The sequence below is a fragment of the Terrapene carolina genome, unplaced genomic scaffold (genome assembly GCF_002925995.2).
Source record: "Terrapene carolina triunguis isolate 2854851 unplaced genomic scaffold, T_m_triunguis-2.0 Scaffold105, whole genome shotgun sequence".
In the NCBI taxonomy this organism is placed as follows: Eukaryota; Metazoa; Chordata; order Testudines; family Emydidae; genus Terrapene; species Terrapene triunguis.
In genome coordinates, this window is record NW_020664456.1 from 1,373,223 (window position 1) to 1,400,839 (window position 27,617).

General features: G+C 39.1%; 1 protein-coding gene across 1 annotated transcript in view; it reads left to right on the forward strand.

Moving 5' to 3' along the window:
• LOC113406570 (cytosolic carboxypeptidase 6-like) overlaps nucleotides 1–27,617 on the forward strand; it is a 1,366,737-nt gene that overhangs the window by 578,606 nt on the left and 760,514 nt on the right. The window contains exon 5 of the mRNA XM_029911596.1: nucleotides 3,281–3,497. Within this exon, the coding sequence (XP_029767456.1) occupies nucleotides 3,281–3,497 (217 nt within the window). The remainder of the gene's footprint in view (nucleotides 1–3,280; nucleotides 3,498–27,617) is intronic.

The window sequence follows — 27,617 nt, forward strand, 5'->3', positions numbered from 1 at the left end:
TCCCCCCCGGCGCCCTCCCCCCGGCCGCTGGGGGGAGAGCGGAGCGGGCTCGCCGCCCTCCCCCCCCGCGGGGGGGGGCGGGGCCGGAGGTTTTTTTCCTGGGGGGGCAAAAAAGCCAGAGCCGGCCCTGGATCTTGGCATGTAACTTTGCAAACTAGGCAGCCCAAATTTGTTTCAAAACAGGTAAAATATTAAACCATGTTTCTGTAATACATTTCTAAAAACAAACTGAAAATAAGTTGCATGGAAGATGCTACCTGCTGCAGCTGTGCTTAGAATTCATGGGGTTTTCCTTTAAATAACCATTCTGAAGTGATGAGATTCAGGCACTTGTGTATCAATTAGCAGGGCACATTTATGGGTGTTCACTGCTTGGAAATGCAGAATGACAAATAAAAGTATCAAGGTTCTTCCATAACTTTGCTGTCCTAGTGCTAACCATGAAATGACTGCATTGTGACCTACAGTATAGGAAGTCGGTGCATTTCTGCAGCTCCATGATAAGATATTTTTCTCTACTCAGAAATGCAGTTAAACTCGGCATTCTGAATCTGTCCCTGCCAGGCCCTGGATGCATTAGTATTCCACTGGCAGCTGCCTGTAGGTAGGAATATTGTTTTTGTCCATAACCAGAGGGAACAATCAGACTAAGCCGTTCCCCGACTATAAACCAGCCAGAGTAATTGGGTTTAATTTTAATTTTTGTAATAGCTTTAAATTAATAGGAGCAGCTGCTGCCACAGTGTGTGGGTGTCCTTTTCCAGAAGGCATAGAACAAAAAAGGGAAAGAGTAAACAATAGTGTGTCTAGGACACAAAGGTTAATTCAAGAACTGAGCAATGTCTTTTCGTTATCAAAAACTCAGTTGGTGATATCTAGCACTGTGTCTCTTTTCTTTTTCTTTCTTTCTTTTTTTCTTTTCTTTTTAAATTCCAAGATAAGATCTGAATCTGATTAGGCTCCTGTATGTAAAGATGTGTTGTTGGTATCTAAACACTAACTCTCTTTCTCCATGTGACTCACGAATAGATTAACAGTGACAAAGTGGTGGGAGAGATAAGAATAGATTAGCAGTGACAGGAGTACTATTATAATTATTTTTGGAAGATAGTGCCCAAACTCTTAATTCAAACCATTTCTGCCCTGAGAGGGTGAATTTAAACCTAGGAATTGAGGATGGTTTCTACTGCTGTGTCAGACACCAGATAGTGAAATGTCAATACCAGATGTCCTAGACATCAAGATTAGCCATAATAGCCAAATGCAGCCATAAAACGGTGTGTCAAAGTGGATAATAAAACAGATGCTTAGCTTCTATAATGAAGGGGAAAGGGAATGAAATATCAAAAGTGTATTTCATACATTAACAAAAGTTATCTTTAACTTGCTTCAAAGTACAAAATTATTGAACCGTTTGTCATTTAAACATTAACTATCAGCAGATGAATTTCAATTAGCATTACCCTTTCTGGAATTCTGAATTTCCCCATCGGTCCCATTTTACATGCAGTTATTGTTGCATAAAGTAAGGCCTGCCCTTTGTTATTTCCCCCTCTGCTAATTTGGAAACAAATAAAGTTCAACAACTCAGCAACATACCGTTTAAACTTGCATTACGGTTTGAGAACTGGGAGCTAGAATACATTTACCCACTGCCACATCATCTGCTTGATTTGAGAGCAAATGAGGGATGTCCTATAGCACTCCAGAGTAAGAGTGAGTGATAGAAATATGTTAAGATACTCGATGAACCTATTAGGTGAGGGTACTTTACGCAGACGGCTGGTGACAATTTTCCCCCCAATGGTACTTCTAAAAAAAATTGAAAAGTATTTTTGTGTCCTTCACATATGTGGCCTTAAAAATCATTTCCACTTTGTTAGGATCAGATTGTCAGCAGTAAGTAAAGGTCTTAGAAAACCACAAATACTGAAGGAAACCTTCAAAACCATCTGTGTTCAAGAACCACAGCAATAAGAGGGGCAAATAATTTTTATTTCAACTCTAAATAACTGCATCACTGTCTCTCTATTGTATTTATCCAACAGCATCTCGATTCCTTTTTTGTTCTCTTTGTAGCTCCTGAGTTTTGCTGATCATGCTCCTTAACTGCTGTCAATTGGCAAGCATGTGCATAATGAGAGGGTTTTGTTCTCCATTTCTTATTAGCAATGAAAGGCCAAAATTGATGCTCTGCAGTAGTCTAGCGTCTCAGAAAGGACACATTACCATTGCTATGTCTGTAAATCATATTATGTTTTCCCTCACCATGATCCTGGTTTAGCTGAGATCAGCTATGACCATTAGAAGAGACCTGTTTATAATACTATATAATTGAATTAGTTGGAGTCTGCAGGACCACAGTGTGCTGTTGCCAAAGATGACTGGTAAATTAGTTGCATTAAATTACAGGAACATGGTATAACTAGAGAATCTGACTGTCTAGATGCAGGCAGAAAACCTGTATCCAACACCCAGAGAGGATGTGAAGAGAGACATTGAACAGCATCCGTCCATATAATGGGTCTTTGCTCATATCTCTGAAGTACTTCACAACACAAATGTGAAATAAGAGAATCATATTGAATTTGGATGGTTATGAAAGACATCTGACAAGAATAGATATTGGCATCCATTATCCCTTAACTTGATACAGGCATTGACATAGTCATGTAAGTGCTTCCACTATAGTGAGTCATTATATTGTATTTGCATTTTTAATCTGCCCAGCACCATAGTAACTGGGTGCCATATGCATTTAGCCTGGGATTTGCAAAGGATACAGTAATTCTAGACTAAACTCCCGTCCCTCTCTCTTTCTAAATCAGGACCAGGTGGCTGTTTCAGAAGAGAGAATTTCTGGGGTCATTCTATAACCTCACAAAACAAGAGGTTTTTGTTTCTCAAGAAGTGATTTTTCCTTATACTTGTGCCATGTTTCTATATATCTCCTCACCATTAAACTGGATTGCAATACAGAAACTTCCCTAAGTTCAATGTTTGTCTTGTCAAGACACTGTTGCATTAAATATGCCTAACCCCGACCTGAAGAGAGACAGCCTTCAGGCACAGACTCATTCCATATGGTCCATCTAGAATGTGTTCCAATAATGTCCTTGAAAGATTTGCCATCCAGTTACCAACCTCTGAGCCATTAAGGCTCCCAGTTGGTTCACTTAATTAGTTCGACCTAGAATATGAATTTCAGTTAGTTTTATTGTAAGGTTTGAATTTATCAAGTTTCTTATGTCCACACATATGTATGTGTTTTGTTTTTTAGGCAAAGGCTGCCACCTAAAAATGTATATTACTATCGTTGCCCAGACCACAGAAAGAACTATGTCATGTCATTTGCTTTCTGCTTTGACCGAGAGGATGACATTTACCAATTTGCCTACTGCTACCCATACACATATACTCGGCTCCGACACTATCTCGACACCTTACAAAGGAGGAACATGGACTACTTTTACAGAGAATTGCTGGGACTCAGTGTGGTAAGTAATAAGCATGTTTGCCAACTAGCATGCTTCATTATGGATGTCTGCCCTTAAATACTTATACAGTATAATTCATCATCCCTGCTAAAGTACATATGCACATATTTGTTTTACTGCTATCAGTGACACACGAGGCAGCTTAGTTGCATGGTGAAATATAGACAAATGCTAATTTAATTTCACATAAAATATCTCTTCTGCAACATGTAGTGCAACGCTAAGATTACCATGTAGGACCAGTTCACCTCCAAAGATATTAAATGGGAAAACCTAAACAGCTTTACAAGGGAAATTTGATTCTTGGCATCCTGTCTTGTATTTCTGTGAGATTTCTTCAGAATGGGGTTATAGCCTTTACTACCATATGCAAAAAGAAAAGGGGTAGATAGCTTAACCCTAAAAATGGTTGAATATTTTGGTGGCTCATGTGAAATGGGTTTAGTTGTCTTAGTCCCACCCCTAACGTCCACTTCAAAAATAAAATGCCACCAAAGTTGGTTCTAACTGACACACTTCTTGTCAAAGAATAAAATGAGGCCTGGAGACTAAGCCTATTCTTTCTCCCCAAGAGATGGTCCTTCCTGGTCAGGCTTGAATCTGAGCATTGTGGGAAAAGCTTGAACTTCTACTCACCTTGATGTAACTTTTCTGTGAATGAAAGTATTGCCAAACCCAGACATTCCAGAACCCTGACTCAGGGGTGGTCTACACTACCACAATAAATCCATCTAACTTATGCAACTTCAGTTACGTGAATAACATAACTAAAGTTGACGTAGTTAGATCCACTTACCACAGTGGCTACACCACACTGTGGTGACAGGAGAGTGTCTCCCATCGACTTCCTTTATGCTTCTCGGGGAGGTGGAGGACACAAATCGATGGGAGAATGCTCTCCCATCGATTTAGCATGTCTTCACCAGACCTGCTAAATCAACACTCGTTGCATCTATTGTATAGACAAGCCCTCAGGCCCCAAAATAATAAGGTTGGCTTAAAAATCATGAGTGTTTTTGAAAATCATAAATGTTGGTTCTTTTTTATTTGCCTTGGTTTCTGAGCCTTTAGGGTGCACTTGCTTCACAGTTTCAAGCTTTTCTTCACAACCATAAAGGCTAGAAACTTTTTTTTCTTTTTTCTGTCTTTTTGTTTTTTATGAGAGCTGAAATTCTTATGCAATCTCCAGCAGCTGGAGTTTTATCTAAAAAATATCTTTTTATTTATTTATTTATTAAAAATATTTTTATCTAAAAAATCTACAAAATATCATGAGATTCGTAACAAAATTGTGACACTTAGAAACACTGGGATAAATAGAGGTCTTCATTCACTAGGCCTGTCTGGTTCCCTTTACTAGCACCAAATTTTTATATAAATGAAATAAAATAGGAAATTAAGAAAAGAATTAACAAAGAGGCCCCCATTTAAAACCTTTTTATTGGTGAAGCAAAGTTCTTGGTTAAGAGAAGCCCAGTACACATCCCTGGCTGATACTAATCATCCCAATTAGGAGGTCCAACAATTACATAGGGAAGGTGAAAATAGTTAAAAGGAAAACACAAAATCCAAAGGGGGTTGGGAGTAGGAAACTTAATCATTTTGATTTTTGTGAGGTTTAATTATTAGTCTCAGAGGACACAACTGTCATTAATTGTAACGTAAAACTGCTTGTTGTTAACTTTCACTCTCTGTGAAAATAGAGAATAAAATGGTCACATTTGCATGTTCATCAAAACCACGATTGACTGATTAAAACATTGAGATCTGAGGGATTTGTCTTTTATCTGCATTTTGACAGACAGATGTAGTCTTTAAATCTTGTTAACACTGCGTTACCTGTCGCCACTAAATATTATTTTTCATATTTCAGAAAATTAAACATGCCATTCAAAATATGGCATGGAATTTATCTGTGTATAACTCCAGATTTTATATCTAAATGTACACACATAGTATGTTTTCCAGAACTTGATATAACAACATTTTGCAGCTCACCATGACGATCTGTGTGAAAAGCTTTTGAATCCAGCTCACGATGTTATCTTTGTACAAAACATTGCAATCGTAACGGATTTCTGGCTTTTCTCCATATAAGAACATCCTAGAACAGCTTGGATACTTAATGGTTTTGCAGGGCTTGAATAGGCAATTTCTGTAAGTTCACTTAAATATTTAATGTAGTGTTTTGTTGCTTAGCATATGACTTTAAAACAGGATGTTTTGGGGGGCCCTGTACCATGCTGCATGAAAACAGAAGTTGACTGTACTTGAGAGGATCAAATGCCACACGGGATGGTTTTAGAAATCAAGGGTGAGATCCTCAACCCCACTCTGCCCCTTTTATGTATCATAAAGGGGCCCTAAAAGTGCTGGTTCCAGCTGTGGGGTTGGTTGCAGCAAGACTGCTGAGCTTCTATGCAGCACTGCAGCCCCGTGGCCCATGGGGCTGCTTACGGAGGCGGCTGTGATTTAAACAGGCCCCCAGGGTTGTCTGTTTTCTGTTGGGGGGTCTCTTCAGCCTTGGACTGGGAGGGCACAAAGGTGATTTGGAGCTACCTTAGTTAGCTCCCCTAGCCTATGAGTTCTGTACTGTGCCTTTAAGAGGGGCAGAACAGAATTTCACCACGGATCTTTTCTGTAGGATAATAGTGAAATTCAAGTCTCAAGAAGCCATATTTAGGTTATTGTTTCTAAAGACTTTTTGAGCCACTCATTTTGCTGCATTTAGTGTTTTCAAAGTAATCTAATTTCATATTTTCCTCTATAAAAGATACTCTGCCTCAGTTAACTCCTTAAATACTTTCAACAATTCTATGAATCTTGAAAGTGAAACATCAATATGGGACATTTAACTGACATTAGATCACAGAATGGCAAAAAGGAACAGAGCCAAAAGGCAACAATTCCTATTGCTAACATGAATGGATAACTTAGTGGTTCTGTTCTGACCTTTAATATTTATACGCTTTACTTCAGAGAGCTATCAAACATTCTAGATGTGCCACATGATCTTGAAAATAGTCTGCGCTACAAGCTTGGTAACATGGTGTCCTGGGCACCATTTATCTTGCTGTTTTCATTCCGACATCACTGGCTTCAGATAACTTTAGACTGTATACGTACTATCCAAACAGATAACACATGTAAAAGTTGAAAGTTTTTTTTTTTGATTTTGCCTTTATTTATATTGCATAGTAAGTTTTTGTCAGACTGGAATATATTATACAACCTTGAACAACATAATACAATGAAAGATGATTTCTATATGTATGTGAAAATATAAACACACACAAACAATGTAAATGTATAGATATATTGTATCATGTTCGTATAGCTCCAGGTATGTCTAGTCATACATAATAGTTCACAGTGTCCGGTTTTAAAGTGGATAACGTTCAAAGTTGGTAATCTAAACTATCCGTATATAGTGCAAGACTCTTGGCTTTTCAGTATCCCCAGACCCCCTCCAACCATTCCACTGATCACTCACTCTAAATTAAATGAAGTCAGTCAGCTTGGCTCAGCTCGTATGGTCCACTTTACAAATCACCACTCACTTGGCAGTATTTTCATTATTCACTCAAAAGAGAGCCAAGATTAATTGGACACAGACACTTCCTCTCACCCCATTAGGCAGTAGTGCTTCCAAATTGTACTTGAGGTGTATTGTGACTGCACATACAAACCGCAAGCCTCAAAGGAACTTGTTCAGTACACAGAGACTGGAATATGGAATTGTGTTAAATTAAATATTAAACATACATATTTTAAAACAAGAAGGCAATATGTCTGATGTGGAGCTGTGTAAGTGAGCCACCACCTCTTAAAAGAGACATGTGATGCAGACTAAAATAGACCAGAATGCGGATGCTGGGGGCTTGGTTCTGATCCCACACTACTTTGGTGTTGGTCTCTTCTTTTCACTGGAGTTACTTCTGATTTACACTGGTGTAAATGAGATCAGAATCAGGCCCTGGACTTGTGAAACTACTTACCAGATGTTACATTGCTGGCTCGCTGATCAAATATCCTTTGTTCACTGTACAAATGGCTGGGTACACCAGTAAAAATAGCTAATGAGTTGTATGGATATCCACTCGCCCATTTTAACTGATCAGTTATGACTGCTTTAAGGCATGAAACAAAGAAAATAGTCAATTTTCCAAAGGTTAAATTTTCCATTTCTGTGTTCAGTGTTAGGTTATGCAGTCACAGTCATCTATAATAAAGCTATACTCTTCTTATTTGAAAAAATGGAAGTTACAGGCCTCTGTGTGATGATGCACCATACTTTTTACATGATATTGATGTCAGATTTTGTAGTTTCCAATGGATCTAACTGCAACTAGGTTAAAATGTCATCTAAATGCAATTTGTGACAGTTTACTCAGTGTGACAACATCCATAGAAACAACAGTAAACCGAACTTACTCATTTTTCTAGGAAGTAGGGGTGTTCCTACATATGTGTTAGGGGCACATTCACTTTATTCATCTGTACATGTGTTTACTGCTACTGCTGCTATTTCCCTTGCATTGATAATATAAACACCGTTCCAAAACCAAATGCCAACTTTAAACTCTGCTATAGATATTTCTCTGCCAGATTGGATATCAGCAAGAGCAGAGTTGGACCTGAAAATAACAAATATCAGACATAATATTTTCTTCCTTTTCTTTAATGGAGTTATATTGTAAATATATATTTTTAGTTTAGTAGGTTTCCAGATGTTTTTGTGTGTTACTAGAGGAAAACAATATTGAGCCATATTATGTCATCAGTTTTTAGTAAGATTTCCCAGCAGGGATGCTGGAACAATTGTCATAGTGGGGGTGCTGAGAGCCATTGAACCAAATTGTAAACTCTGTATATTGGAGACCTCTTCAAATCAGGGGGTGCTCCAGCACCCTTAGTTCCAGAACCTTTGCATCCCAATTTGAATTAGTGAGGAGTTCTGCTTTAAAATTTATGGCACGTTATGGTCCATTCTTATTACCATCAAAATTCTCACCTGTCAGTGCAATGTTCTAATCTAATGGTTAAAAATAATAAAACTTGGCACTGGGAGTTTAAAAGTTTGTTCTTTGTGGCGGCACCCACAGTGTGCTATGCTCTTTCCAGATGTACAAGAAGGCGCCTCCACTGAAGAGCTCACAAACTAAGGATTGACTGGTAGATAGAGGTCAGAGAAGCTTTTGTTATATGGCAAACTGTATTACCATTGCAGTCTGCCTTTTGTGATTCTGATAGACACAGTTATAAAGATTTCATAATGCAGAAATTGCATATTCATGATAAAAAGAAAGGGCTTTGGCTTAGGTCACCAGCAACAGCTAGTTTTATGAAAAAAGTAAACATAACTCTAAACATTGCTTTGTAATTAATATTGCCTGTGTCTGTCACATACATAAGCGCTCAGTTCCTAAGTGCTAGAAATAGCATTGGTTTATATAGGAAACTCACTCCAAGAGTATACGCCATTCTTAGAGGAACTGATCATAAATCAGAAAAAAGAATTAAAATCTTGTCAGCTTTGCAGCTCACTTGTGACATCAACTCTTGTCCATCCAAACAACATTTAAAAATAAAACGACAGTGGTTGGAACGTCAGAAGAAAGGAACTTTGAGCTTAATGACTCTGTTGGGATAAGAAACAGAATCAGCTGCAGATGGTTATGATCCATTTTATAGAAGGAAAACCTGCTGCAGGGAATAGTGATAAATGAACGGTGTGCTAGGTTGTTTACTGTCAACCTATACAAGCCATTTTCATATAATCCTATTAAAATAACCAGTCTGTGATGCCGTCTACATTAGTGTGAAGATTGTTAACTACATCTTTCTGTCACTTAATATTTACGTAACTGCACTCAAGGACATAAGAACAGAATGAGATTTTTAAGGAACGTGTAACGCCAGCAAACCAGTGCAATATCCTAGATTGAATTGATACTACTTTCACTTTCATTTCCAGAAGCTTTGTTTTCCGTCTTTTGTAGCAGAGCATTAAACAATAATTACGCTGTTGACAGTGTGTTGACCATACTTGCAAAGGGGGGGGAGGGGCCCTGTATTGCTATCTGGAGCGATTAGCGTTACAGTAGCACTGTACTGCATCGACTCTGCTGGGATTTTGGCAGTGTTTGAATTGGTTTATGTTTGGCTCTCCTGGGTGGTGACTGTATAAAGCTAGGGCAAAGCTCTATTTTTATTTTGTAATCTCTGATTACTGACCCAAAAGATGGTGATCCTGGCATACTTTAGCTGCAAGGCTGTGGTTTGGGATTGGAGGCTTGTCTAAAAGATTTAAAGTCTGCTCGTACCAAAGGATTGGATATACTGCACACAGAGGGAGGTTATTCATTTATTTAGCTTTGTACTCACTACATAAAAGAATGCCTATCTGATCCTCTGGGCACCTTTGACAAGCTCTTATCCGCAGAGTTCATATATAAAGAGCTAGATTCTACAAGGTGCTGGGCACACTGGACCTGATCCAGCAAAGCGCTTGAGCACATGCTTCACTTTTAAGCATGTGAACAGTCCCATGGACATCAGTGGTACTACTCATCTGCTAAAAGTGAAGCATCTACTGAAGTGCTTTGATAGATTCAGGGCTAGAGTACTCAGCACCTTGCGGGCTCAACACAAAGAAATTACCAACTGATAGCACCACCCCCGGGGCACCGTGAATATAGCAAAAATGTAATAAACCCCACCTACCAAACTGCCACCAGAGTCCCCAACAAATCCATCTCCCAACACCCTGCAGGCCAAGGAGGAAAGTTAGGCATTGCAAAGTGCCTTGAAGGAAAATGGATTTCGGCTGTCTGGACTATATGTTGGATTCTGGGTTGCTTTTAAGATGTTAGTTTTGTTCTATAAAGACTAAATGGCCACAGTATTGCCTATCTAAAGCCATGTCTACACTACAAAATTATGTCGACCTACCTCATGTCGGCATACAGCCACCCAGTTATTAAATCTCTTGTGTGTGCACACTTGGTTCCTTGTGTCAGTGTTACGCATCCTCACCAGGAGTGCTTGTATTGTCAGTGTGGGGCTTTCTGGGATGGCTCCTGAAAACCGGTAACAGTCAGCGTAAGCAACGCAGTATCTACACTGACAATGCGTCAACCTAATTACATCAACAATGACTCTATGCTGCTCGGGGAGGGGGGGGGGGTTGCGGTTACTAAATCAGCGTAGAAAGGCATTTTCATCGGCAGGAGCCAAATTTAAGTGAAGACGCAAGTCAACCTAACTTTGCAGTATAGACCAGGCCTAAGAATTTGCTTCTTCCCATGGGATATTGCCATAACTGAGGTTCAAAGAGGCAACTGAGCTACAGACTTGCTGCTATAGAAGAGAGGAGGTGGCGGGCAGAGCATTGACGACTCATGGCGTCAGCTGTTTCTAACCAAATTTACTCCTTGCAGTGTGGAAGTAAATCAAATCTGCAACCAAGTAGTAGCAACTTCGTTTAATCTAACTGTCCAGTACCGTAAAGAGATTCACTGGTAGACATTTTATGGATGTTGTGGTGGAAGGGAAGAACCATTTATTTGCCTCCCTAATAACCGTGCTATAATTATATTTTAAAATTCCTTGTCATATGAATCAGATTTGAGCTAAGATTTCTTCCCCATATGCTCAAGTCATCTTCCCTCTTGCTTCAGCTGACACATCTTCTATGAACCAAGGTGGCCTTGGGCTTATGAAGCAGAAGCCAACAAATGCACGATTAAAAATGGATTTTGTTCTCTAACACATCAATAATTGTTCAGCCTTCATTTAGTGAGGACTGTTTAGTGTTGAGAAATAAAGCCCTCATAGGGGTGTATGTGTATATATAAAATTATTATTTTTACAATTTTGGCACAAATATTGTAACCAGATAAATCTTAGGATGACAATGTATGTAAAGTGTGTGTGTTGCGGATGGGGGGAGGGAAAGTTAAATCACTCATAAACTTAACAAGTTGGCAAAATTGACTTTTGTTTCCCTCTAATTCTGCATTATTGGCTGTAAACTCATTCTTTTGGACTGTCTGCAGATTCTTGGTGAGTGGAGAGAGAAACAGAACAGTGTCATCAGATATAGCTTAGTGATATAGAACTAGAACAGCAACTTTTACATTTAAAGGGGAGGTTCCCTGCTGTGGTGCCCTTATCACCTTTCTGTGGGGAAGTCTTCAGGGTTAGTGAGTCTCTGCGCAGGCAATGCCATATCTGTGGAGATCCCTCTGCAGGATCTGGGAGAAGAAGAAAATCCTATTACAGGATGGATTCTGACACTCATCTGTGTGCATGAAGGGTTAGATTAGCATGCAGTTTGAGTGCCCAGGATATGGGTGAGTGAGAACTTCAGAATTTCTCACAGTGTTATTTACTGAATGCTCTGTATTTCTCAATGCAGTGCAAACATACAAGGGAACACAGGTTGCTTACAGTCTAAATGAGATGCAGGCAATACAGTTCAGACATATCTGGATTGAGGCCCATTCTGGAAGATGTGAGCACTTTTAGAAATTTACTTTTCTGCTTTGTCACTGAAAGCCTTAGTGAAAGAAATGTGTTTTAAGTAGAGATTTGAATGGAGAGGGACATCATTTGGCACACACATGGCTGATGTCAGTATTTCTGAAAAAACCAATTCTAGTGAAATGTATTTTATATTTCAATATCATAGTAGTTAGCTAGAAAAGACCGATTCAGATCAAGTCAGTTTCCTGAAAATACAAAATATTGTACAAGTGATGTTATTGGGTCTAAATACACCTCTACCCCGATATAACGCTGTCCTCGGGAGCTAAAAAATCTTACCGCGTTATAGGTGAAACCGCGTTATATCGAATTTGCTTTGATCCGCCGGAGTGCGCAACCCCGCCCCCCCGGAGCACTGCTTTACCGCGCGTTATATCTGAATTCGTGTTATATCGGGTCGCGTTATATCAGGGTATTGAAAGCAAAACATTGCTTTTGGATTTTTTAAAATATAACAACATATAATAAACATCCAAGTTTACAAGTGTTACTTGTTTACAAGTGACAATAGCTACTTAACTGAAAAAAATTAAAAAATGTAATGTGTCGTTTAAATGCTTTTTTAGGAGAGCCTACTTAAAATAGGTTTTAAATGGAAAATCAGTCATATGGCCGCATGGAAAGAGCTTCCTCCCCCTTTTCATGTTTTCAAACAGCAGTTCAGCACCATACTGTGGCAACAGAGAACAACCTGAGAAAAGTGAACATAGATTGAAAAGGTCTTGGTTACAATTTGACATTTTCAAAGAAAAAAGCAGCCCTAGGCCAAAAGTCAAAAGTTTGCACTAGAATACCTTAGACTTGTGAAAATAATTTTATAGAGAAAGTGTTTATTGTCCCTGTTTTATTTTATTAATCTAAAAGTGTGTAACTTGCAGGAGAACATAATATAATGATAATCCTTGTTATTAAGTCTCCTGTTTTCATAAATATGCACAAAAGCAAAATAATTTTCATAAACAAGTTGTTCTTATTTTTAAAATGATTTGTGTTTCCTGTTCATTGCATCCTAATGTGGTATGTACATGGTTCTTTGTTCAGTTAAGTTTAAAGCAGAGTATTATTTGCTGAGAATTCAATAGAATTTATTTACGTTTTTATGTAGTACATTTTTAATATTACATAAATTCCTTTTCTTTTTGACTTCCTGAATTAAAGTGGATTATAATAATGCATTAATATACATCATGGCTGTTTAAATCAGCTTTTTTATTTCATTAAGTAACATTTGCACGCAGTTAAGGATTTTTCAGCGGAGATGGACAGAATTAAAATATTAATGAGTCTTGTTCATATTGATGTAAGCTGCACAGTTTTCCAGTGCAAACCCCCCTCAATTTTATAATTAAAAAACCCCCCCAAACATGTAGAACTTTCATCTGACAGTCTGATTGCTTTATAAATATCAGTTAAGTCTCATAACACTCTTTTGATGTAGCTAATATCATTGTCCCCATTTTCCAGAGAGGGAAACTGATACACAAAGCAGTTGGGTCACCCAGTAAGTCTGTGACTGAGACTTTGAGCCTGAGCCTATGATCTTTTCCATACGGGTGGACCCTTGTGTATGCATGGAGTCTCATTGCAGGATTGGAGCCTTACAACCCCAACTCCTTATTCCCATTCCTAATATTTAACTATTGCAGCCAGTGCCGCCTATTTGCCTTCCTTTTTGAGGGAGCCAGCCAGTATTTTATCACATAATATTTCAGTTCATAATTTCAATGAGCTGATTGTAGGAGGAAGATATAGGCCAGGATTTTCAAATCCTCAGCACTCATCGTTTAGCTCCTAGTTACGCACTGAAAGGAAATTGAGCTCTTTGGAAAATCTGGTCCCCGTTGTGTCACTGAGCATTTGAAAATCTGGCCCATGGTGTTTAAGAAAATATTCAGAAATGGAATCTTCTTTTTTGCATAGTTCCCATGATTTAAGAGCTCAAGTCTCTTCCCCCCACACTCCTACCCCATCCCGCATTTGAAGAGTGACCAATAAGTTATTAGGTCTGGTGGGAAATGTACAGGAATATCAGAGATGACTGATTAGGGGCATTTTAAACATTAACATCTGAAGACTGAAACAGGGGGTGGAAGTACTCTGCTAATAAAGCAGGAGCCATGTTGGCACTGCAGAGAGGTACGTCAAGGTGTCTGCCAGGAACAAGAATTGAAATGAATCCAGAATGTGAATATTTTGAAATCTCAAAGATAGTAATTGCAGCAAGAGTGGTGCTGGAAATCCCACTGGAAAATGGCAGAGATGGTAGTTTAGAAGGGATTCTGTGACATAATGAAGGAAGATGTAGTCATAGAGTTGAGATTATTAATGCCACCACTAACAATGGGATTTTGAGGCAATAGCTAGTTTCACGTGGGTGATTTTTTAAAATATTTTTGAATTTCTAACCGTAATTAATATGAATGGTTTATTTACAGAGTATATGTATAAGTGAAAGTAAACCAACATGAAAAACAGCCATTGTTTTGTGGGAGAGGGTGTATGAAATGTAGGGAATGTTGTGTGTAGCAACAGAGCAGCACACATAAAACTGGAACATTGCCTGATGTTGGTCAAATATTCCTTGTTATTGGCTTCAAGGAAGAGATGAACTCCCTTGTTTTTTTAGCCAGAGGGTTGAGGATTGTTCCCACACAGTTGGCCATATTGAGTCTGGTTTGGAGAGTTCAGATGTTCAGGTCAGACTCTATGAGACAGTCTGACTGTCACCTCATGCTTTTCAATGTAGGGCTTATATTATAACCCGGCTATGGTGTTGATATGGGTATTTCACCAGAGCCTTTGAGACCTATCTCCTCACACATGCTGAGACATATCTAATGTCCCCTTCCAACTAGGATGTCTGACAGTTAGCTGACAGCTATTACCATCTATTAGTGGGGGCTCTCTGTCATCTGGTTACTCACCACACACTGTCTCTTGTGCCAGGACAGTTTATTGGTGAGCTCCAGATACTGAAACTTCTGAGCCTTATACTGGAGAGGAGATGACTGAGCTGGTTCCTGGAATCAAATCTTCTATTGTGTAGGGAATGTATGTGGATGTACAGAAGAGCTGTTTCTGAGGCCAAGAAATGCTATTTTTCTTCTGCCTTAGACATCACAAAACACAGCTGACCTGTTTCAGGTAGCATACTATCTGTTTACTCCAGGCCATCTCACCCGATTAGTAGTTCCTCTGACTGGTCGTTGAAAAATGTTTGTAATGTTCCTTGCAGGTAAAAGAGATCATTTCTGGACTATGTCCTATGTGGAGAACTGAATCTGTCCTCAGATCTGCTTATTATTCTCTGTACTAAAATATACTTAACTTGATGGGTGAGAACTTATATCTTTATAATTGTAGAACCAGCTTGTCAGCAAACTGTGGGTGGAGTTCCTGTTGAATCTGTAATCACCGGGCAGTGATTAATGCAAATTCCCCAAAACCAGTTATGCAAGAAACCCAGCCTTTTGAAGCTTTGCCTGGAGAACAGGGCCATTGACTGATGATTACCTGTTACAGGAGGCCGGAGTTAAAGGCCCACACAGTATTAATAAAGGGGTAGACTGCCCCAAAGGAGTCTTGTTCTTGATCTGAAACCTGGCATGAACTGGTAGCCAAGAAAGCAAACTCAGTTGAGGCATTTGAAAGACTGACACTTACAAGAGCCCTATGTTGGAGTTGAGAGTGACCATTGCTAAGCTTTTAGCATGAGTGTAGGGTTGTTTATATTTATGTTTTCTCCATAATGCTTTTGCCCTAAGAATAAATGTTCTTGCTTTGGAAGAGCTGTGGGGTAAAAACATTTTGCTTTCTCTCCAAAGACAATGACATATTGGTCAGGAATGATAGGCAGTGGTCTCTGCACACTACCAGCCTAGCCATTATCAAGTTTTTTGTAGTCATCAGTGCAAAGACTATTTCTTCTCTTCTAGTTCTCTGAGGAATGTTATGGCAAAGAGCTGGCTCTTATAGCATGAACGGGCTCTGGGGAGGGCAAGACTCTTCCAAATCTTCCTTGAGAAGATGTTCCTTCTAAAGTGTTGGGTCTGCTGTTTAGAAGGGTTCCTTGAGTCTGTGTCAAGGTTCAAGAAGGGTAGTGTGCTGGATAGGGGTGTCTGACATTGAGGAAAGACAAATGGCTTTTTAGATAATATCAGCATGTCCATTCAGGGCTTTGTAATTCAACAGCAGAACCTTGAATTGGATCTGGGGGTGTATGGAGAACCAGTACAGGTTGTAGAGCTTGGTGTAATATGTCTTCCACAGCTTGCTTCACTTAAGAGACAGGCTGCTGTGTTGTGTCCCAGCTGTGCTTTTCTTGTGAATTTCTGCTCTAGGTGGAGGAAGAGAGAATTCTATGCCCTGCATGGAGGTGATGAACACATGAAGGTCTGTGACAGGGTCTTTCAGAGGAAGAGATGAGATCATCTTGTTATCAGGAAACACAAGGTGTTTTTAGTGATTGCTATTTGATTCTTCAGTGTCAGAATGATCCACAGGCTTTGGACTGTCTTAACTGCCAGAAGGCATTTGCAACGAATGGGTGATGAGGTTGTGGTGCTTACCAGCTCCTCGGAGTGTTTACTGCTTCTAAGTAGTGTTACTTCTGTCTTTGCTGGAATCTGCTTTAGCCACATGATCTACATATGGGCTCCAGTCATCTTCAATCACAATGTTATCTATGGGAAAATGATGTCTGTGGTGGATGAAAGATATGCTGAAGACACACAGCTTGGTATTTTGTTACAGCCCACGTTTTCCCATATACTTAATGGGTTGCACATAGATGTGAAATATAAGCAGTTTGAGCCTTGAAGGGATTCTACATGTCAAGGTACTTGAACAGGAGCAACAGTTTGTGAACCTGTTGGAAGGAATGAAAGAAACCAGGTTAGCCCAATTCCATTGACTCTTTCCAGGGTACTCAGGTGAGTCAACAACACCCCATGAACAACAATGTCAAAGATAGTGGATAACATTATTGTCTCATCCCTGTCCATCACCTGAGGAAATCATCCAACAATGCAATTAGCCCTGTCTTGGTTCCACATTCTGCCTGAAGCTAGACTGGAAGGGGTCCAACATATCTGCATTAGGTGGAGTCAGATTCTTACCACCTTCTTGACAATCTGCTCCAAGAAGGGAGAGGCTTACAGCCCGGCAGACGTTAGTGAAGATAGTTTGGTTTCTTGAAGTCGGGCCTCATTACAACTTGTTCCAAAGTGTCTCCTAGAGAAGCCAGGCATTCTCTGTTGAGCTATATACCAAGTGAGGCTGGACTATGGATCTCAGGTGTTGATATGAAATTCTTTTTTTTACCACCATCTGTGAGACTGGTCCCGATTCTGACAAGGTGGATACAATGTAAGTCTCCTTTATAAGTGTACTGATTATGAGGCCTGAGAGACAGTCATGGATTGGCTTGGTTTCATTGGTGGTGGGAGGAGAATTCCTCACTGCAGGAGACATTTGGCTGTGGGATTGAGAGGAGGCAGTATGGATTTATTATCTGGCTAATTATTAGGGTTGTCAAGCCTCCAGGATTGTCCTGGAGTCCTAAAGATTGTCATGTGATGAAACCTCCAGGAGTACGTCCAACCCAAATTGACAACCCTAGTAATGAGTCAGAAGAGCTCTTTTGTCTGGGATTTAGCACACTCCATGATTGTGCTCGGAGGAGGATTTTTTAGTATTGGGTCATCATTGCAGCATAAGTTTCTGCAAATTCCTTATGCACCAGTAAATTGGTTTCTAAGCAGCTCTTGTTCCATGGGCACTACTGCCTTAATAGTTAATAAAAGATGGTAATTAAAGCAAAGGCCTATGCTGTGTTGTTTAGATGGGTACTGTGTAGTTGTATGTGTGGTTCTGTGCAAAAGATTTGCACAGACTTCACCCAAGTTTTGGGTAGGTTCAGATTCAAATACTTTTGGGAGTCTCCATCCAACTTTAATATGGTCCCCCAAACGTAGGCAGATGTCGTTCCACATGTGATTTCCCACATTATGGCATTCCCTGGGGGTGCTAGAAGGATGAATGGGGCCATTGGGGGCTTGGAAAAGAGGGCTGCTATTGGGAAAGAGGGACACTAAACAAAGAGGTTCCCAGGGGTGGGGGGCATGGGAAGAACCCAAATATCCAAGCAAACTTTCATGCCTAAATGTTCCTTGCTTTGTCCAGTTTCTGTGCTCTATGCAAACAAAGTTTACAGAGGCCTAGTGCATATCTAGGATGGAAATGTGTGTATTTGGTGTAGTTCACCAGGGGTCTCCCTGACTGCATGAGCAGCTTCAGTAATGATGTTGATCACAGCATGATAAAGTTTCCACTGAAATGACACATTAAGGGGTTTATTCTCCCATCCATGCAGGTGCATAAAGAACTCTCTTAATGGGCAGTGCACATACTCAGCAGTGAGAGAATAGACCCCTTTGTATTAAAAATGCATGTCTGGATCTTTAACATAAAAAAGTGAAAATACCCCACAGTGGAAAGCTGACTTAAACTCAATTTCCCTCCTTTGCAATGTCAAGATGCCTGAGTGCTCAAGTGACTGAATAAGTACTAAATATTTAATGCATGGAGGTTACATTAACTGAGTCTTTGATCTGAAACTCCTTAAAGAACATCTTAAAAGCCCTTCAAAAACTGGTTAGTATTTCATTACAGTATTTTAAAATAGATTTATTTTATCAAAACATCCTGTCAGAAATCCTAAAGCTATGATTAAGAACCTATAGCATTTTGACTAGTGTGTCTCCTAATATTAGTTTCTTAATGTCTCAACAGGTCACCCATTGTGGGTGCCTGGCTTGCACTGTAGCCCACAGTGGAAGTCTGTCTGCTTGGAAGTGCTCGAATAAAATGCCTTTTCATTAATTTGAAGAACAAGCAATCCTTTATATTTCTCCACTTTGCTGTGGAGCTGCTAAGGCAACTTCCTATGGATGGTCTGACCCAGTATGGCCGTTCTTATGTTCTTATGTCGACTCCCACAACATTCATAAGAGACACATGGCTAAATCCTCATGAACTACTTTGAAAATATACCCCTTAGTTCTAAAAGGAATATACCTCTATCAGTGTATAGTTTGTGTCAAGGATGTTTTGCATATAAAAAACACATGGAGAGGGAATCCTGTTATAGAAAGCAAGCCTGCTTTCTCTGGATTTCTTTTGTAGTACCAACATTAAAAGGCTTGTTATAAATAAAAATGGAATATAATTATAAATGCCCTTCTGAGGGGAAAAATCCTTGATTACCTTTGAATTCTTTTGCCCTTTAAAAAGGTTATATTTAACTGGTTCAGTTTCTTACTTGATGTTTCAGTTCCCAAGGGAAATCAACCTCCTATATGAAATGTTTCAATTGGGTTACATGACTTTACTTTGTATCTTGCATTTGTTAACAGACAGGTTATATAACACTGCAGGCTAAATATACATTGCTCTGTTTTAGATAGCATTGCTACTCTGCGTTTGGAGGAATGACCAGAAAGGGGTCAAAAAGTTCAGCTCAGTTTAACCCTTACCAAGGCTATAGCAAGTCCCATCAAAGGTTATACATGAATGGCAGCAGTTTTAAAAAGTGTGTTGGCAGGCTGCTTGTCTTCCATGTGCTTTCTGACAAAATATGGGCAAATTCTAGACCAATTTTTCCCTTATTCACATTGGTATTAATCTAGAATATCTCAATTGCATTAGTAAAGTCTCGGATTTCCATCAGTGTAACTTTGTGAATGTATGTTTGTAAATGTGTGTCTGTGTAAGTTAATATATCTATATGCTCACTGAAATCATGGGGACAGAGCTGTTAAGGATCTTTGCCCTTTCTAGTTAATGTAGTGGCTGAATGCCTTTGGATCTATTAAGTTTATATTTTCCATGGAGTCCCTTGCTTTGCTGGTGGAGGAGGAGGAGGTGAGGGGACCTGTGGAAAATGCCAAAAAAATTAAAAACAAAACAAATAAAAAAACATGTAGCCAAGACTTTTTCATGTTTGGTCGCCAATCAATAGACCCGCGAGCCTGCCATCTTTAGGGGGGAAAGACAAGCAAGAAAATCTCTTAACTAACTAGCAGCGAGCTCACTCTAGCAGACTGGTGCTCAGACAGTTGATAAGACACTGGGAAATAGCCCATACAAGAACACACTTTAACCACATGTCCGTTTCGCTTCATCAGTCTGGCCTGCTGCACACAGAATCTAGAGACAAGTTCAAACTAGATTTATAGACTGTGCGGCACAACATTTGGGTTGAGTGGGAAAAGGGCTACAACGTAGGGATCCAAAGGATGTTTTAATCTACTGTTCAGGAATGTTTGTATTTGAGAAAAATTCTATTAATGACAAAATTAGAGTGTATAGCTTGGCAGCTATTTGTAGGTCCTTTAGCACATTAGAAGGATCCACTGATAATTGCTGTGGTAGGTGGCACCCACTGGTAGGGAGATAATGTGTGTAATACCCTGGGAGTCATGGTCCACCAGTGTCCGCCTATAAATAATGCCACAAACCACTTCCTGCTGTACCACAGCGATTACTGATGGACAGAAGCAAAGATGATGGCTTGGAACAGCAGCTCTGGGCAGCACAGGCCTTTGATGGGGAGGCAATGGGAGTGGAAGAAGGAATGAAGAGCAGAGAGCCTCATTCTCCTATCATTTATACCAACGTAAATGGAGAGCAATTCAGTTGAAGTCAGTGGAGCTGCACTGGTGTAGAAGCAATGTAAGTGAGAGAGGAGTCAGGCCCAGAGAGAGTACTGATGTCTTAGAGATGGAACAGCCCTTAAGGTCTTTGTTTCTCTGCTGAATATTTTTTGTTTTTCTTTCCTTTTGTATTTATTTAATTTATTTTTGGTCTAATTGATTCCTTCTCTGTCTCTTTCAGGAGGGTTGTTCAATTAACCACAGTGTAATTCAATTTTTGCTTAAAACTTTGATGCTTTCCGCAGGTGACCTCATTTTTGCACCTGTTTGATTTTTTTTTTTTTTTTTTTATATTTTTTTTTTTTTGTTTTTTAGGGTTTGTGATTTTTTTTTAAATGTTAATTTAAAACAACCACAAAAGGAGAACATTAAATGTTCAACACTATACACAAGACTGGCATTTCTTTAAAAGCACATTTATTACTGCCACAGCTCGTTGCTTTTATTCACTGTAAGCATGCCTTGTCTTGCATTTTGGGTTGAAAAAACTGTGTCTCATACCTTCTGCAGAGTCCATCCTTTCTCTATTTTGTGATCTCCTTTCATGTCTCTTTAATTATTCTTATGTTTGAATTTAAGGTTTCAAGAGGCCTCTTTTTATAGCTAGCTTTTATTTATGTAAGTTCTTTCTCCCCCACCCCCCATTTCTTTTCCCACTGCCCATGGGGCAGGAGATAAATTCAGCTCACCTACTTCAGCCTGGTCTGCTGTGATCCTGGAAGTTATTCTTCATTCAGGGAAAAAGCATTATCGAATGGTTAGAGCGTGCAGTTAGACTCCTGGGAGTCAGGAGTTCTGAACTGTATTTGCAGCTCTTACTTGCTTTGTGACTTTTAGCAAAACACTTCTCCAATATGTAAAATGGGATATTTAACTCCTAGGGGATCGTTGTGGGATTTAATTAATTAATATTAGCAAAGTGATTTTAAGTCCTGGGATGAAAGATTCTGTGGAATTCCAAAATATTCCTATTATTCACTCAGCTACATAATGGCTCGTTCTCCTTTAAAGCTTTTTTTATTGCGCACAGTCTTTTTTAATGTTTGTCTATAAGTCAGTAAATTAAATTTCCCATTTACCTGTCCAGTCACCTAAAAGATCCAAATCCCTCTATACTTGATGCAGCTTTTCCTTATTTGCCCTATGGCCAATTTCTTTGTAATGAATAAATTTAGGTATTTTTCAGTTCTCATCTAAATGATTCCCACATTTTATGAAAATGTGATGTCTCAAAACTCTCCCTTATGGTAAGCCATTGATGGCCTTCAGCTAGGGAAGTTTCTCAATTCTGAGCCATTTTTCCGTTCAACAAACTACTTTAACAAATACTGTTGTCCAACATGCTCTCCAATGTGCATACACTTCTGGGTCAATAATCTTTTGTGCAGAAAGCCTCGTCAAAATATTTTTAGGAATCTAAATGTATAATATCAAGTTTTGTTTTGCTTGACCACTATGGAATACATCCAAATATTTTAGGAGAATGCCAAGATGGTAAGACCATCCTTTAGGCCTCTATATTATTAGCCGTCTCAGAATTATGCTTTTGATTAAAAATTATTTCTCATATTTTACATACTAACTGCTTTCTATGTCTCTTGGCTGTTTTCTGAATAATTGTGTTTTGTACCATTGGAAATCTGACCCACTGTCCTAGAACTGTCAATAATAGCAGTATAGACTTTTTACAAATTCCTATCCTCATTGTTACAAAAACATTGCATGTGTAAGTTATTTGAATGATCCAATACAGTATTTTGCATACCCAGAGTCTCAAATTGACTGATAATCCATTTTCTTGTATATTTTAGAGTACCACAAAAAGATATAATGTATACTGCTGTGATATTTTTCTCCTTTGCTGGAAAGAGAAAATATATCTGTTAACAAATGTGCCACTTCCTGACGTTGACTTTATGTTCTACATTATAATTTTTAGTGGCCCAATGTTATTGTTTCCATTTGTCTGTTGTGAATATATATGAAAGATGAAGACTATTCTTGATAGCTGACACATTCTAAGCAAGTTGATATTCACTGGAAATGAGTGTAGCATTTTATATAAGACTCAACCCAGTCTATTATCCAACACTCCAACCCAGCTGAACCAGAAACTCTGAAGGCTAACAAAGTTTGAATAACTTTAAAATGTATAATTTTTTGTCTGTGTGCTTTTTGGTGGAAATATCCACATAGTACAGTGCTGGGCAGTGGTTCTGCAACTAGGGATGCTGGGGGTGCTGCCGCACCCTCTGGCTTGAAGTAGTAACAACAAACACCAAATACATGGTTGCTATGGTTTCCATCAGAGCACCCCGACCATAAAAATTGTTCCAGCACCCCTGGTGCAGGGAGCCATATAAATACCTATAAGATGTATAGATAGATAGATAGACAGACCAGAAGCAATACTGCCAAATTGCCACAAGAGAGACTGTGGTTACAGTATTCCCAGTACATGCTGAAGAAGGAATTACTGGAAATATCCAGTCTTATGAAGTTTCAGATGTTTCATTACTATTTAGTTTTTTATAAGATCATTCAATTAACCTGTTAATTTACTTAAAGGTAAATGTATCAACCGCCCAATCATCCACTGAACTAAATACTCTATCTTTTGAAAGCACTTAGTTCATTACTTACACAATTTTTGTGCCAGATTTTGATCCCATTTAGACTGATGCAAATCAACAGTTATTCTCTTAAATTCAAAAAGCCAAGTTTAGGAAAGTACTTAAGCAGGCACTTACGTCCATCCTTATTCAGGACAATACTTAAACATATTGGAGCCTAAGCAGTTAGAGCCCAATCCTGCTCATACTGACTTCAGTGGGAGCAAGACCAAAATTTATACTGGTGGAATTGAGATGAAAACCCTGGTCCTATGCCTTAATTTAACCATTCTGATCTTTATAGATTTGATTTTGTTTAGCCTTAACCACAGTGAATTTCTATTAGTCTTTCCAATGATTGCTTAAAATTACAAACAAGAGAAAAATAATTATACACGGATGAAATTTCAAAAGGGAATTTCACATTCCTTTCAACTTTGCTTTAATAATAGGAAAAATTGAGCACTGTTTCATGAGTCTCATGAGCGTTTCCTATCTACTGATACTATCACAAAATCTTAGATGTGTCTTAACTTCAATCTTATTTAATTTATAATATGTGGCATCTTCGTACTGATTAGATCCTGAATTGCCATTAACTATGCAGCCTGTTCAGCTAACCCTGTAAGAATTGAAATCTGCCTCTAGAAAAATATTCCCCTACTTAGCTTTTTGCATAGTTGTTGTTTTAATCAATATCTGAGTAATTAAAATCCGCTGTGATCAAAGTTCTGGCTTTCTCACAGACCCCTTTTTATCTGTAAAGACATGTCCTGATCAGCTTTCTGTAACTGCCCTGAAGGTCTGCAGCATCTTCCAGCAATCACCCAACTCTATTGTCCTTAACTTCTATCCAAAGTGTCTCTGCTGTGTCATCCAAAATATTTATTATGCACTCCCTATACACTCAGTATCACCCCTAATCGATCGTTCCCAACGCTTCTCCTGCTTTATTTTGCTGTCCCATCAGTAATCTATGTATCCTAGTATGTGAAATCCTGCTTCATTTTCCTCCTTTAACCTGGTCTTTATATGTGTAGTATCATGGTTATCCTTGGAAGCAGGTGATTTCTGTCCAGTAGTCTTATTACAGAGGTAACTATTGTGTCCTTTTTTCACTGTGCTTTAACAATTTTCACTACCTCTTACAATTTCAACCAGTCAAGGAAGTAACTTGGGATCCAGGCAGCTCCTAACCATGCCATCTCATGGCTGTCCGCTCCCCAGTGCCCCACTTAGCGTTCACCCTGCGGGAAGACAGCTGTTGCTGTGACCAGTATCCTCCATCAACTTTTCCACAAGTGGAAGGCAGCTTCAGTTTGCAGTCAGGACTTCCATGGAGGTTGCTAAGGTGATGTTCTGAATCAGCCACGTCCCCTACCCTTCCACTATTACATTTTGCTGGACCCTACAACCACCCTAATGAAGGAGTGGTTTCCATAGCTACAACCTCCACTCTGATGGGCTCTCCAAAGTGCTATAGGAGGGTTTCTACACTGTAAAATCCAGATGAAATTTGGTCCATGGTACATAGATCTCCAATATCAACCATAATATTGATAAACTGGTGGGAAAGTATGACTACTGGATTTCTTTATACCTATATAGCTTAGCACTTTATTTGAACAGCATCCAGATGTTGACATGACAGTGATGTATGCAAAATATTAATATTTTTGGAGAAAATATCTCAAACTCCTCTTATTAGAAAATAACTTGCTTTGCAGGCATGTGGGAGTTAAACTTTCTATCCCTTACAGTTTTCATTAGAGAAAGGCTTACTGGTTCCATAGTAGAATGCTAAAAAAAAAAGCATTTTAATGTAGAATAAAGGTCAACACACTGGAATTTGAAACCATTAATCCTTTTGCTCTTAAAACAGCCAGAACTTTAACAGAATAAATAACAGATTAAATCGTAGACTTCCTTGAAATTCCAAAGAGGGAAATCATAGCTTTTTTAGGTGAATCTAAAGTTGTTAGAACTTGTAATGTTCTGTTTTATGTTGCACAGCTTTAAAAAGTTAAGAGAAATTGTTCTTTTAATTTTCTGTTATTTTGAAGGGAATAAGTATGTTTGAGTCCAGGAAGGTTAAGGGATAAATTGTAGTGGAAAATAAGCATTCGGTGTAAGAGAAGAGCATGTGCAGTGCAGGCAGAATGAAACCTTCTCTTTGGAGCCATACTAATTATATCAACCTTTAGATGTAGAGACTGTCCTGCTTACAGGAGAACAAATTCAGCCTCCATACAAATTTATTTCTAGACTTCGTATATTCATAATGTTTAAGGCCAGAAGGGGCAATTATATCATGTCTGACCTCCTGAATTATAAATTTCACCCAGTTACCCCTATGACAAAAGCATATCTTCCAGAAAGGCATCCAGTGTTGGTCTGAAGATATCAAGACTTGGAGAATCCAGAATTTCCCTTGGTAGTTTGTGCCAATGGTCACTGTCAAAATAAACTGTGCCTAATTTCTCATTTGAATTTGTCTGGCTTTTAGCTTGCATCTGATATGCCTTGACATGTTCTTAATAATATGCCTTTCTCCACTAGATTAGAGCTCTTTTGTATCCAAGATTCTCTCCCCATGAAGTTGCTTATTCCCTGGGGGGTGTTTCTTGTAGTGTTCTGCAAGGATTGCTACCATGCCTGACAGTAGTCAACATTTTCATGGATGACTTGGAAGTGCAAAAGCATATCCGTGTTGTTCCCGGCCCCTGCTCTATACTTCCTCTCTCTTGTTGTGTGAGTGCTTCTAGTTTATACATCTTTCTTACTCCTAACACCTGGTTCTTCTGTTCTGCTACTGAGAAAATTCCACTGCCCCAGACCCTAGACACCATCAGGGAAACTGGAAAAAACTGCCTCTCCCTCCCTCCCCCCCACTTCAGCAATCCCATTGTTCTGCCTGGGTCAGGTCCATTCACTAGTTGATAGCCCTTAACGACTGTTGCTTTCAAAGTTTTGTAGGCACCATTCCCATGCTCCATAGCACGAGGAACAGGATACAGTACGCAATACAAGACAGATACAAGAATACAGGCAGTTCATAAAAATCAAACTAGAATTCATAGGTTCTGTATAGACTAATTTCCCCAAATAGTCACACCTTGCAAAAGTCTATTACATCTATGCAGTTACCTTTATCAACCGAGCTTCTAATCTCATCAAAGAACGAAATCAGGTTTGTTTGACAAGACCTGTTTTCCATAAAAACCATGTTGACTGGCATTAATTATATTCCTAACCTTTGGTCTTTTATCAGTCAAATCCCATATCAAGTGTTCCATTATTTTCCCTGGGTTTGATGGCTGCTGTGCCAATAACAGAAAGTAGCATATGAGGCGGCGATAGGTAATAAAGCGCTTTAGTCTTTAATGCATTAACCTTTTTAGTCCTTCAGACTTTAGTGCATTAACTTTGGATCATTGGATAGCTAGGGTCAAATTCTGTTTCAATCGCCAAAGAAAATGTGTTGGTTTGTCTTCTTCCAGTTTGTCGGTTCTTCTCTATCACAAAATTATCCCACAGATTGGCCCAGCGAGTATTCTCACTTTAGGAGAGACCCATAACTAGAAAAGCAAGAATGATGCAGGTCAAGAATGAGAAGAATGCAGTTTCTCCTTTCACTCTGCTTTTCTCTAGCCATTGCTATACATTTTTCACTTTTATTATCATTATTATTAAACATTTGTATTACAGTAGCATCCAAAAGCTCCAATCAGAATCTGTCTGTCTGGGTACTTACATGGATCCCATCACCATAGTATCCTATTGTGTCAAATTGTTCCTGAATTTATCTTCACAACTAGTGAATTAGGGAAGGATTACAGATAGGGAACTGAGGCATAGAGAGATTAGGGGGCCCGATTGAAAAGCTCAGTGAAGTCCAAGAAGTCTTTCTACTGACCAAGTGGACTTGGAATCAGGTCCAGGAGCACAGAACGTATGTGGCAAAGCAAGGAGTCCACATTCCCTGAGTCCAGTCGAGCGGTTAAAATGTTTATCCACTAACCCGTAGAATCCTCCTGCTAAAAATATAATAGTGTTGCCCCTTTTGGTCCCACTAGTTAGCCAACATGCAGGGCCTTGGGGATTGTTTCTATTAGGAGGAGAGAGTGATGGTGGAGTCAGGTATTTCTCTGCTGCAATCCTCTTTATTTTCAAAGAACAAAGTTCTGTTTCCCTGAACACCTCAGGAACAAACAGAAGGAGGTGGTTTCCTTGCTGACTACTTC